The following is a 13,035-nucleotide window of genomic DNA, read 5'->3' as shown; positions in this document are numbered from 1 at the left end:
AACCGTGGCCTCCATGCTCCCCTGGGTTAACCCAGAAGAAGGATCCTTTGCCGGAACGGGGAACTACAGCTCCTTCCAGAATCTCCAGAGGATTGCTCCTATTTAATTTTATATATACTGAAAAAAAGGCACAGGGCAGCTTCTATTTTCTGTGATCCCTTTAAAGCACTGGATTCATTCAACAGGCCGTCTTAGCTAAGGTCATTTTGAATCTCTTTGGCTCCAGGATTTGGAGTTCGCTTCAACAAGAGCCTATTTCTAGGTAATGGAACACTTTTCATTGTGGATATTATGTCGAGGAACCTCAAGTATAGTAGCCAAGCTGTCCTTCTCAGATTTGAACCAAATAAAATTCATTCTTATAACCATTCCCTTGGGGTTCTTGATGGAGACTAGGATCCCAGGTTCAGCAGAGGACCTCTTATCTGGTGCTTACTTGGGGAACCCAGAGACCACTGTTCTACAGAATAGGTCTCTTCTTGGTCTCAGTTAGGGAACCCAGAGATCTAGGTTTGACTGAGGGATCCTCTTCTAAAACTTTCAGCTGAAGCCAGAGGATCCTCTATGCTCGGGAAAGCGACATACCGTACTTTAAGTCGACAGAATCCTAAAGGGTTAAGTGAATCACGTGATGAAAACAGTAAACTTGACAACAATAAGTTTTCCAAGTTGCCATTGGAGAGAGTTCTTGATGATTGCACCCATTTTATTTGGGGTCTCATAGTAGGATTCTGGCAACTGTAATTTTTAGTCATTGTCAAGATTGTTGGCGTACAAGTTAAAATACTGTACCATACTTATGTAGTGCAACTCCTTTTGCTATTTGCTCCCATCAAATGCAAAATGAGTTGCTCCCTGCCGCAACACAAGTTTGGAATAGACGAAGGAAGTGGTATAGTCACCATGGGACAAGGCTATATTACAGCTGGACCTTATAGGTCACTGAAGTCTTTAAATGACAATGTTTATTATTTTTCGAATGCTAATTCCTTGTCCTGATCAGTCATAACTGAATAGTTGACAGCACTTGGTGTTCCCTTTACCTCTAATCTTTTGATTTCACAGCATTTTGAAAACTGTATTACCTAATGCCTATTGACACAGGCCGGGTCTTATTTGAATGGCCTTGAAGGAGGAGGAAAATGAAGAGCTTCTTTCTGAGCAAAAGTGTTTTTATTATTGCAACTTAGACTCAAATATTTTGCATATAACCTTTTTATCTAATGTAAATGATTATACAGGCTATGCACAGCTCAAATAACCATACTTACAGATTACTTCACATTTGGCAACGGATAAAAGTCTGCAGAAAAGTATGAAATACCATACCACTAAAGAATTCCTTAATGATCTAAATGCTGACTGATGAAATGATTGTACAAACAACTACAGCTTAGAACCAGAAAATTAAAAAAATATAAAAATGAAAACCTATTCACCTATAAATAAAAAATAAAAAAAATTCTTAACATTAGATGAACAGGGAGAGATCCTGATAATAAAAATACAGTGGTTATATATTCTCAACTTTATACAGTGTCAGAATTTTAATAAAAGATATATATTTAAAAATTAATGACTAATCATGACTAATTTTTGCAGAAGAAAACAAACTGTTCACGATCAAAATGGAATTCAAAACAATTTTTTAAAAATAAAACTCAACAAATCTAAATAAACTATTTCTTTCATCAGCAGTTCAGTGACCACTCACCCCTAGGCAGCTGTACTGGATAGCTTGTTACATCCAGTACTACATACTTGGAATTCCACAATCGAGAGATTAACCTACATAACAAAACGGCCAACTCCATCCCGGGAAAAGAAATCACATGATAGGTATACTACAGTTAACTCTATAAACTAGTACACCATTGACTGTACAATGAACATAAACCTAACTACACTGAACAAAAACTTGGGTTAGTCATTAGTCTTGTAAAAAGAGAAGTCTAATATGCTGAAAAGGAAAATAACAAAGGCTATATTTTCTTTGTTCTACGTTTGATGCTGTGAGAATTAAGTGCCCTCGGCAGACTGGAGAAACTAAGGGGCATTATGGTCCAATCTGAAAGAAATCCCCTTGATGTACAATATTTAGAAAACTGCATTAGCTGCCTTTGGGGTAATAAGCCACAAAAAAAAATAAATAAATAAAAGTTGTAGCCATTGTCTGATCATGCTGGAGCCCCTTTATCTTTATAAGAAACTGAATGACCACCATCCTGACTGTTGTCATCACAGTGGAGAACAATGACTTCTGCTTCCACAGTTGTGGTACACCAACGAGTAGGGCGGGGAATTTGCAGTTTTAAATCTATAAGAATAACAATAAAAAACCACATTCACTATTCTGATGTGTACCTTTAGAAGTTAGTATCTAATGAAGCAAACCCAAAAAGCACACAAGGTTCCATTATGATCCAACAGAAAAACTCCCACAATATGTTTTTGATAAACTGGAAAATTAAATTAAATTCAAATGAAACAATATACAAACTAAAAATGATTAACATACAAATGACAGTTAAATCTCTCCAACTCAAAAATAAAATTAAGTGTAATTACAAATGTACTTAAATCCCATAATCAAAATAACAGCATTACAAAAGAATTTATCTGAATCCTTAACATGGATAAAGGATGAAAAGTTGAAAAAGATTTACTTTCTCCTCAATAACGATAAAAATATTTACCCAAAAGACCATTTACAATCTAATCTAACGGAAAGAAGATGAACATTATTTAAATTTTTGAAACGCTTCTATCTAAACTATGCTTGAATTGAGAGATTCCACTATAATCAATACAGTACACAGAAAGCTAGTTTTGATCGTTTAGAAAAGAATTGATATACACATCCTAATTTCCATAAAAAAACCTTTTCACCTAATTCAGCAAAAAGATCCAGCTGAAAAGCTTCAGTAATAATAAAAAGGAACAGCGTCAAGTCAGGGATATGAACAACATCCAATGCACTTCTCAAAAGAAGCCACCTCTGAATGGTACTGTATAAAAATGTGAACTTTGTTAAGTATAAAGACAAAGCAACTATTAAGGAGAGTATAATGATTTGCAATGTAAAATAGTTCATCTTAACCTGATAAATGTTTAAGCTTAAGTCACGGCAGTTGGTGATGGGCTGTAGTGAGGCCCTTCAATTGAAACGTGAGATCCGTCTAACTGAGACACCTGCCAGTTATGACAACCTCCCAACCTCTTTTTAACAATGTATAAAGACAAAGTTAATCATTATAAAATACATTATATACATTTCCTATTGTGAAATTAGAATGAATGGTATGAAAATGATTGCAATAACATCCGGAATACAGCAGCTATTATATACTGTAGAATGCCATGCTTTAAAGTTTTCATTTATATACTTTCATAAACATACACAATATGTATGTATATATACTATATATACACTAAGTGAATAGTATAGTATATAACAAGCCAATCAGAACTAAGCAGAGACATGAAACCAGTAAAATTAATTTCCACCCACAACAGACACCAAATCAGGACTTGAGTTTACAGTAGTCGCAAAAGCAGTAAGTTTGCAAGGGAAAAAATGATATGGAAATACGAGGAATAAATAGCAACATGCAAAACTGGAGACTGCCAAGGGCTTGTGTGACCAGCTAGCATGTTGATATCCAAATATATATACATACGTACATGTGTATGTAATTGCCAAAAAATCTTATACTGTAGCTTTGATAATTCTAATGATAAAATTAATATACCTAATTATCACATTTTGTTACATAATTGTTTACATAAAACAAAATGAACACAATCTTTACATTACTTAATGAGTCAGCACGGGGAATATTCTATATCACTAAGGCCTTACCTTTTCTGTTTATTTGCATTCCGGTAAAAAAGAAAAAAGAAAGAAAAAAAAAAAAGCTTTAAGATAGTAATGTGATAAAAAATGTAAAGTCAGTCTCAACAGACACAAACATTATCAAGCTTCTTGCCAGCAAGGAACTCTGTGTAATTTCCGCATTTCACTAACCATTCCATTTTTCCCATTCAAGATGAAACGCATTGCATATAATGAATTAATCACATCAGTATACTTTCACCTCCATGTAACATTTGCATTACTCAGAAAACTTATACCTTGACTAATACTCCACAGACAGAAATCATCATACATAGCAAGGAGGATTGATGATGCTTGAATACAACTTACACTAATTAGCATTTGACAAAGGCAGTACAAAGTGTATAACAAAAAGGGTACAGTACAGTACTCATTTTTCATAAAGCACAATAAAAGATGACACTGACAAAAGAAACTCCGAGATGATAAACAAAGCCATAATTCTGTACTGGTTTCCTTCTTTAGAAGAATTTGAATAAGCCTCTGACACATGCATCAAATTCTTGGAGAACTTTGCAGGTTGCACCATATTCTTAATTAAGCTCATTAAAATTGGAGCGTCCCCCAAAGGTTCTGCTTCCATGAGTATGTAATTTCATAAACTGCAGAAATCCCACCACCATTATTTGTGCAAAATGATCACCAATTTTTCTTCCAATTAAGCAAGACTTTCTTGGTATCCACATAAAACGAACAAAAAACTAATTGCAAATTTAAAGATGTGTTTCACTTGGTCATATTCCTGCTCAATTTTGCATATTCCCACTAAACACTTAATTGTAAGAAGTATGGAAGTGGGGATAAAATAAGACCATTTTCTCGTACGGTATAGTTACAAATTTTTTAAGCGTATTTCCAACATTAATGTGATTGCTTTCCATGGTCCTCCAGTATGCAAGCTCCTAGAGGTACTTTTTACCATTACCACTCCACAAATACCACAGGATTATGTTCTAAAAAGGCCCAGATTTGGTTACTTCACAAAAATACATAATTAAAATAAACAGACTTTATTAAATACCCGATAATGGTCATCAAACTAATTAAAAGTAAAATTATGTTCTGTTAAAAACCCAAAACAAGTCAATCCATGCATATGAATCTTACCCATCCTAAATTTGTAATTCTGGAGATTTTCAAACTTAAAGCAGCAGCTTTTTAAAACGGAGTTCCACGACATATTTTCCTCTTTTGACCACCTGAAAGCAATACTATGTACACTGCATTGCCAGCAAGTGACAAGTCTGCCATAAAATCAAGAAGTAAATGCCAGTGTTCAAGTTCTACTGACATGAAGCACAGCCCATTATGTCTCATTGCGGAAATGACGAATATTACAATACGCAGTGACGTGTTCCTGTCGTCTTATTTGTCTGAAACTAACACAAATACTATGCAAGAGGCAACAACCAGTTATGTCAGCATTACTTCGACAGTCTGGCCCCTGGGATTATATGTCTTTTCAATACCATAAGTTCCTTGAAAGATATTCAGTCGAAAGTTACAGCAATGAAATAAACCAGATGCAAAGCAAGTGGTAACAAGATGGAAAGCATGGTATCCAGCACCCCAGAAGGGAGTTGAAAAACTTTTAACTATGATTATATTTAGTAAAAACAGTCAGTAATACCAAACTTCCCCTATACTTTCTTTCCATCACGTGAGCTAAAGAGGCCTGCTACAACACAGAAGATACTTGCCATATATGAAAATTGGCATTCTTAACAATAAACTTGATGCACCAGTAATACATATGTGTAATGGCAGTATGAATGTTACAATCCTAAACAGATGCAAGGCCAATGTTAGTCAGTAAATTTCAGTTATACCTGTGCTATTACCTGACATGAGATGGGAAACATCTTTATAAAAAAGCATATAATCTAGTCAATGACACAACATCCGATGATGTTCGAATTTTCCTACCACTAACTCACTTTTTTTTTCAGACGTGTGAGCTTTTTCTAAAGTAATACATGTAATGTGAATATTTTCCTAGGGGAGGTAAAATTCATAAAATAAAATAAAAAATTTCAATCCAACCAAGAATACCTGGGTGTAAAAACAACCACATCCACATTGGGCACCAATTTTGAACTGGAGTAATACATTTTTGTAAATATTCAATTTCTTTCCCATTAAAATAGCCTCCATGCCTTTCTGATTTTATTTTCAATGCTGGTACTAGGCTTACTTGTATAACTCCCCCCCACCCCCAAACTCTCCTCCTCTTAAGTTATCAGTCAGAAAACAGTTCATTGATCGCAGGCATGGCCTAGAATTAGAAAAGTTTCATCTATATTTAGCAGTTATTAACACAAGACACTATTTTAAAAGATCCTTCAGGGTTTCCCGGTATTATTTGAGTTTAGTTTTTTTTTTTTCTCTGACTAATCAGATCTTTTTTTATTCAGGGTCTTCAATACATAGGGCTAACCTGGGGGGGGGATATATTATATATATAATATAATGATGGAGATACACTACATTCTGTGTTTAAACAGACCCCTGATTGGGGCACTGCATACAGAGGCTTTATTTACCTGAATATAAAAAAATAATCTATTAGTCGGACATGGAACACCAGAATAAATGTAATAAACTTAAAATATCAACCTTGTTACTTTTCCCTACAGCCTCTGTGAAAAATTTCATGATAAACCATATCTAAATGAAAACTAGCTGGATATATTAACTCCATAACATGAATGGTCACTTTTAATACAAATATTAGCAAAGCATTGACAATTCATGTTTTTATTTAGTCATTATCATTTTCAGTTAACTGTCATTATGAATCAAATGAGCTAAGGGCCCAATGTTGGGGTAGTAAATTTCCTATACAAGGTGTTAAATAACCACACTGTAATAAAAAAAATATTTTCTACTTTTCATTGCTGTGCACTGATTATTCAGTAAATAACTAGATTGCAGAGAGACTTCAGTGTGATCGAGATAAACCTTTTGCCATTTAAACAGAAGACACTCCAAGTCAAAAGAAGAAGAATTAAAAAAAAATTGTTTTCAAGATGCCAACCAAATTCATTTTATGCAAGACAGTCTATGAATCAAACCAAGAGTACTGATCTAAAGATCTCTATCAGCAAGGCCATTCAAAAGGAAATTTAAAACTTTTCTGTATGGCTCTACCAGGTGAGGTATAAGTGCAACAAAATGGGTAAGAACTTTAGCACAATAATAAATAAAAATAACAAACCATTAATCTACATAGAAAAAATAATTGGAAATTCATATGAAGGATACCTCCAAACCATAATTAGTACAAATCATCTTACATAATCGTAATTACAATGGAATTACTGTGCACCTCTGCCACCTTCAACTGTTCAGTTCTACACCTTTAACTTTAAAATACAAAAATGTAATTCACTGACATGGTATACACCTGTAATGCTATGATGTTCCCCATCCTGACATAACCATTACCGCACTGCTATTTAGTAGAGTAAGAGATTTATGAAAGTCAAGCAGACGCAAGTCACTCACCACACAATCTCCTTCCTATTTTCACAGACCCTCAATCTGTCTTCCTGCTTGGTAGGGAATTTATAACAGACTTCTGTGGTGAGAAAATGCTTGGAGAAAATTCCAGAATCCTTACTGCCATTGTAAATACTATTTATTTAATGGCAACCACATATGTTCTAGAACAAGAATTTGTTACAAGTGTATTGATTTTCAGATATCCCGCATTATGTTTAAAATTTCCAAGATGAAATGTCTCACTCCAAACTTACTTCCAATAAATTTCTTGGGGTAAGAGAAAAATACCACTTAGATATTTCATTCAAAAATATGAATGAACAAGTACAGTAAAGCACTTTACTAACCCCTGTATAAATCACTAATAGCAAGTTGAATTGAAAATTTCAAACATTGGGACATCTAGAAAAAGTCTATACAGCTTTACCATGAGTCGAACAAGACCATTCATAAGGAATGGATGTGCCTTCTGTCAAAATTGAAAGATACAGGTGAACTGTACTTCAATATTGCACTTGCGCACATTATACTAAGTAATTAATAAAATAACAGATAATAAACATAATCTAGAAGAAACTATGTCTAACTACAAAAGCTGTTATAATGAATTATGAATATGCTTAATTACATGAAGAAGTACAACAATGTTATAAAGAGTTCATCATAACACAGATGCAACAGCTTATAACTGGGACACAAGGAAGTGGCACATCACAGTATATAATGGCTCGTTTGTTTTTTTTAAATGATTATCTGTCATCACAAATGCTTTCACTGCTGTCATTCTGTTCCTGACCAAGTGTACTGTATAAGGTAACAAGGCTCAATATCTTCCGTGGTCAGCTATGCAAACCTCAAAACAACAGCTCGTTATACAAACTATCACCGTCAGTTTCTGTAATTAAGATTCTTTAAAAAATCCGTACCCAGTCACTTACGAAATCCAAAATAGAAAATCTGAAACCATTATGAAGGGGTAAACTTTAGTCTACTGACACCATCTTGTTACTGAATGACTATGTCATTACATGTGCTGTAAAGATAAAGTAAAGTCTTATTTTCCCATGTATAACAACAACTTACATTTAATCAAAATCCCTTCAATAACTCCTGACTTCAATAGAAAATCTACTTTCTTTTAAAACTTTTATTTACAAACACTGGCACTGTACAAGCAACAGGTTACCTCCCTATGACCAGCAAAAATGACATAGACGACTTACCCTTCTCCACTGGAGTATTAAATTTCACTGGAAATGAATTTCATTCTCCCAGAGAAAAAACTACTACCCAAAATAAGTGATGTGCAGATCAAAGTTTACCCCATGGTCCCAAATCAGCACATATGGCAATACTGCACACATTCACTGGTTTCCATACCTACTAAGGAGTGCATCAAAGCAGGTAAAAGAGCCACCAACCCTGCATTTAAATTCCTCTTTGCTTGTTAATACTATTTTGGACCCAAGATCATGAAAGGATGGCTACTGAACGACGGGAGGCATTGTGGATGTTATCCAAACTGCTCCATTTCTTGTGGCCATTCCTTCCTAATTGGGCAGCATATTTATCTTCACAACTTCTTGACATTGCCTCTAATTTCTGTGCACGTTCTTTACTTAGAGGCTCCGATGGGAACGTTAGGTCATTCGCTTCAGCTAAGGTCCGTAAGCTGAAGTAATACTTTGCATATACGGAGGACGGTACATTGATGTTGAACTGGATCATGACTAAGTACTGACGTTCCAACTCATTCCTGAAAAATTTAGAGTTGTTTTATGTAAAATCTCAAGGATTTTTGGAAATTTGCTTAGCAAGTCAAAGGGTAATAGATTGCTTTCAGTACCCCAATTCTATCAACATTCTATGTAATATAGTATACATGCAATAACATTACAAAGTAATTTAACCATTAGATCATCCTATAACTACCTCTCATAGCGAGGGTCAAATAAACATTCAGTTATACATCATTTTTACTAGTTGAGAAGGCAACTGTCTGATTATGATACCAAACATTTGAGCTGGGAAAAGGGAAAAAATCTGAATTCAATAATATCAACAGTTTAGTGGTTTCTATTGCTGGATATAAGTCACATCCTACTGGATCAAAGTAACTAAAATTCAGATAGCACCTAAAGAAAATGTACTTCTATCAACACACAATCACTCTCTCTGTACACTAGTTAACTTTGTGATATCTTTAGCAAATGAAAACAGAAGTCAAAACATTTCCAAAAGTTGGGTGCCTAGTGTGTAATAACTATCAAATCACTTTTTTCTTTCTTTCTATACTTTTAATGTCTAGGTTTACGTTGGTTGGACAAAAAGAAAATCACCTGGAAATAAAAAACAAAAATGATCTTACATGTCATCAACAGATATGTCCTTAAGTATTTGGCAATAGTCGACATTCCACACAGCCTGATCATCCCAGACTTTGCTGGCAAGGATAATAGCACCAAGCACAATGCGCTTCCAGGTTCCTGGTGTCATGTCAATATCAGCATAGGTCAGTAATCTGAAAAAGCCAGTGGATTTATTAGAACAAAAAGCACATACATTTATGTTTAAGTAAATGTATGTCTTATTAAAGTATGTAATAATTATAGTGCATGCAATGATTTCCTGCAGTGGCTGAAATGTCATAACGTTAATGACACAATTTAAAGATACCAAGTTTCAAGACAATTTGTGTTTTCCCTAGCTATACAAACCAAAGTCTTTCATATGTGGGCATTTCCTGGAAATGACTGTTGAAGGTTGGTGAGGAGAGATTAGGCAGTGATAAGCAGATGGGGCCCTTCTCACTCACATGTCAATAACCTAGCACTTTCTTTAAAGCGATATGGACTATTTAGGGATATTTGAGCTGGGAATATAATAAAACTTTCTTGTTTTCATATCTAGGAAAAATACATCTCTTTAAAATTTTGAATTTTTCCTATGATAATAAACAGTATCAACTTTTTTTATATAAGTTCTATTCCATGGGAGGGTGGATTGTCTCTCAAAATTGGCAGGCAATGTACTTCCCTGGTTATGATAATGAATTCAACAATGGATAACTGACCCTATAACCCCCTGTACAACCTAGCATGGTATGTATGCACTGACAAATCACTCTAGGAAAAGTCGGGAGGTTCCTGTACTTCCCATAGGGAAAAGGAAGTACTGGTAGGCAAGCGGTGATACAGCAATGGGTCCTGATGATAATGCCATACCCCTGCCCCCTTGATAAAATGAGAGCAGAACAAGAATAAGGTGCTCTCTTATGTATCTCATCTGCACCCAGATTCTCTGGCAAAAGATTTCTGGCATTCCAGTGCTCCTTCCTGTACCAACTCAACTGAAAATGAAACAAGTAAGCATACTCTTTGTACAGCAAATCCACACAGCAGACCTTTATCATGCAAAATGAACAGAAGCCATGAGAATCTGAAAGCCAGGAAAACACTATCTCACCAACCACATCCAATTTGTGATATAATCTTGTTCTTTTCCTGAACATCTATACTGAAAGTCAGAAATGTAATCTACAATCACCCCAACAATCAACAGTAAAGTAAAGCGCCTAAAAAAAAAACCAAGGTTTAACAGTGCAAGTCTGATACAAGGAAGACATTTGCACAGGATGGCACTCAAAGGAAAAGTACTGGGCTACTGATAGGTAAGTGGATGGTACCCGATCACTCGCCTAATAGTACTGACTAACCACTAAACCTTAAAGTACTCATAGATCATTTGCAGCTGGTGCTGGGTATATCCTATATAAAAGCTGATGATTTGTATTCTTGCAGGAACAATTAAAAAATAAAAAAGAAATAAAAAATAATCATCAAAACTTCACATTAAGCCTTAAAAGAGTGGAACACTAACCTTTCAAGGTACACTAACGTAATAATTGCACATTCAGCAGTCAGCTGTGCTGCATTAAATAAAGTACGCACAAATTTGTAAATGTGACGATGCTCAGGGTTATGCCTGTCATAATCTGCTGGGACACCATCCTTCTGCAAGATAAAAATAAAGTTACATATCAAAATGACAATTCCAAAGTTCAAGATCTGGAAGATCCCTGTGTAGTAATGTACATAGGTTTAAAATATACAAGACAAGGATTACACTTCAGCGTTCCAGCAACATAAGCATACCAATATCTTATAAAGTTCTGAACAGCAACAAAAAATAACTTTTCTAGATTTAAACACACTAAGCACAGATAAAGCTTATGGCTGGCACTTATCATACTGTTCAGAAATATACTAAGTCAGACAAAATTACCAGACTTGCAATAAGTGCCATGAAATCTATTTGAAAAATGTTAGAAAATTATAATCATACAAATGTGTGTGTAACTGAGGGACAAAAAATAAGGGATGTGAGAATGAGGAAGATCAGAGAGAGAGAGAGAGAGAGAGAGAGAGATACTTAACCCAGACAAACAACATACCAGAAAGATGCACAAAAAGTCAGCAATTTAATATTTTTTCCAAGATATTCTCAAAATTCTATCTACATATTCTAATCTTGGAGTTGGAATTTTTCCTACACTGTTTTTTTTTTTAACTTTTTTATATTTTTTAGATCTCAGCTACACAAGGCTCAATTCTCACATAAAAATGCATACATATTTTCATCAGAAAATTGCACAAAACCTTATGAGTCAATTTTGTACAGCATACCAGTGTAAGAACATAACTACAATAACTTAGACTATTGTATTCAAAATTATTAAAAAGTATACTGCAGTACCAACACAAGAGTGCAAGCAAAAACTTACTGTTAAAGGATGTAATTTCTCATCAAATATATCAAGAATACGATTATCGGCACGATTTCTTATGTGATAGCATATTGCAAGTGCAACACACTTTATTGTGTTTTTAAGATTAGGCTGAGAAACTGTGGAGTCATCCAAGTATATCGTAGAACATGAAGAGGATTTCTTAAGGGTTCGACCATCATCCAGCTGAAAGAAAATAAAGAATCTTTTACATTACACATTACCAATCACAAAAATACTTTACGTAATTAAACTTGGGGTAAACATTTTTAATTTACTCACAAAGAAAGCTTTCGAGACTTAAGTGAAATCAATACCAATCACTGCAAGCACTTGAACTTGGGAAAAAAAAAAGTATAATACTCTTTCATTATGTATTTCCATTACCAAGTCCTGGTCTTCATATGCTCATAGTATACGTATAGTAAAGGTAGTCCCCAGCTTACAACGTTACGAGGTTACAACGCTTTTCAATTATATTCATCAGAAATTATTTCTAGGTTTATGACACATATTCCAGGGTTACAACGCCAATCTGATTAAAGAAATATGACTCCAAAAATGTAAAGTAATCAATATTTGTAGTTTTTTTTAATGAAAAATGCACTAAAAATGCAGTATACATAGTTTTTAATACACCCAAAGCATTAAAAATTAAGGTGTTCTTAGGATTTTTGACGATTTTCGACGATGTTCCGGCTTACGACACGTCTCAAGAATGGAACCCCGTCGTAAACCAGGGAGTGCTTGTACTTTGTCTATTCCACTAATTTCTAGGGTATTAGCAAGCTTGAAGACTGCATAATTGTTCAAGCTTTTTGTTTTTCTGTTCTTTAACTACAGTGAT

At 34.5% G+C, this 13,035-nt stretch overlaps 1 protein-coding gene across 1 annotated transcript in view; it reads right to left on the bottom strand.

Moving 5' to 3' along the window:
- Positions 1-1,151: 1,151 nt before the first annotated feature.
- Positions 1,152-13,035, bottom strand: part of LOC135223466 (cyclin-Y-like) — a 124,543-nt gene continuing 112,659 nt past the window's right edge. Inside the window, exons 5-8 of the mRNA XM_064261886.1 lie at positions 12,186-12,374; positions 11,282-11,415; positions 9,771-9,923; positions 1,152-9,158 (exon numbers count right to left, since the gene is read on the bottom strand). Of these exons, the coding sequence (XP_064117956.1) occupies positions 8,873-9,158; positions 9,771-9,923; positions 11,282-11,415; positions 12,186-12,374 (762 nt within the window). The 3' untranslated portion in view covers positions 1,152-8,872. The remainder of the gene's footprint in view (positions 9,159-9,770; positions 9,924-11,281; positions 11,416-12,185; positions 12,375-13,035) is intronic.

Source organism: Macrobrachium nipponense, chromosome 10 (genome assembly GCF_015104395.2).
Source record: "Macrobrachium nipponense isolate FS-2020 chromosome 10, ASM1510439v2, whole genome shotgun sequence".
NCBI classification, from domain to species: Eukaryota; Metazoa; Arthropoda; class Malacostraca; order Decapoda; family Palaemonidae; genus Macrobrachium; species Macrobrachium nipponense.
Note: the sequence above shows the minus strand (reverse complement) of the source record. Positions and strands in the feature narration are given on the sequence as shown.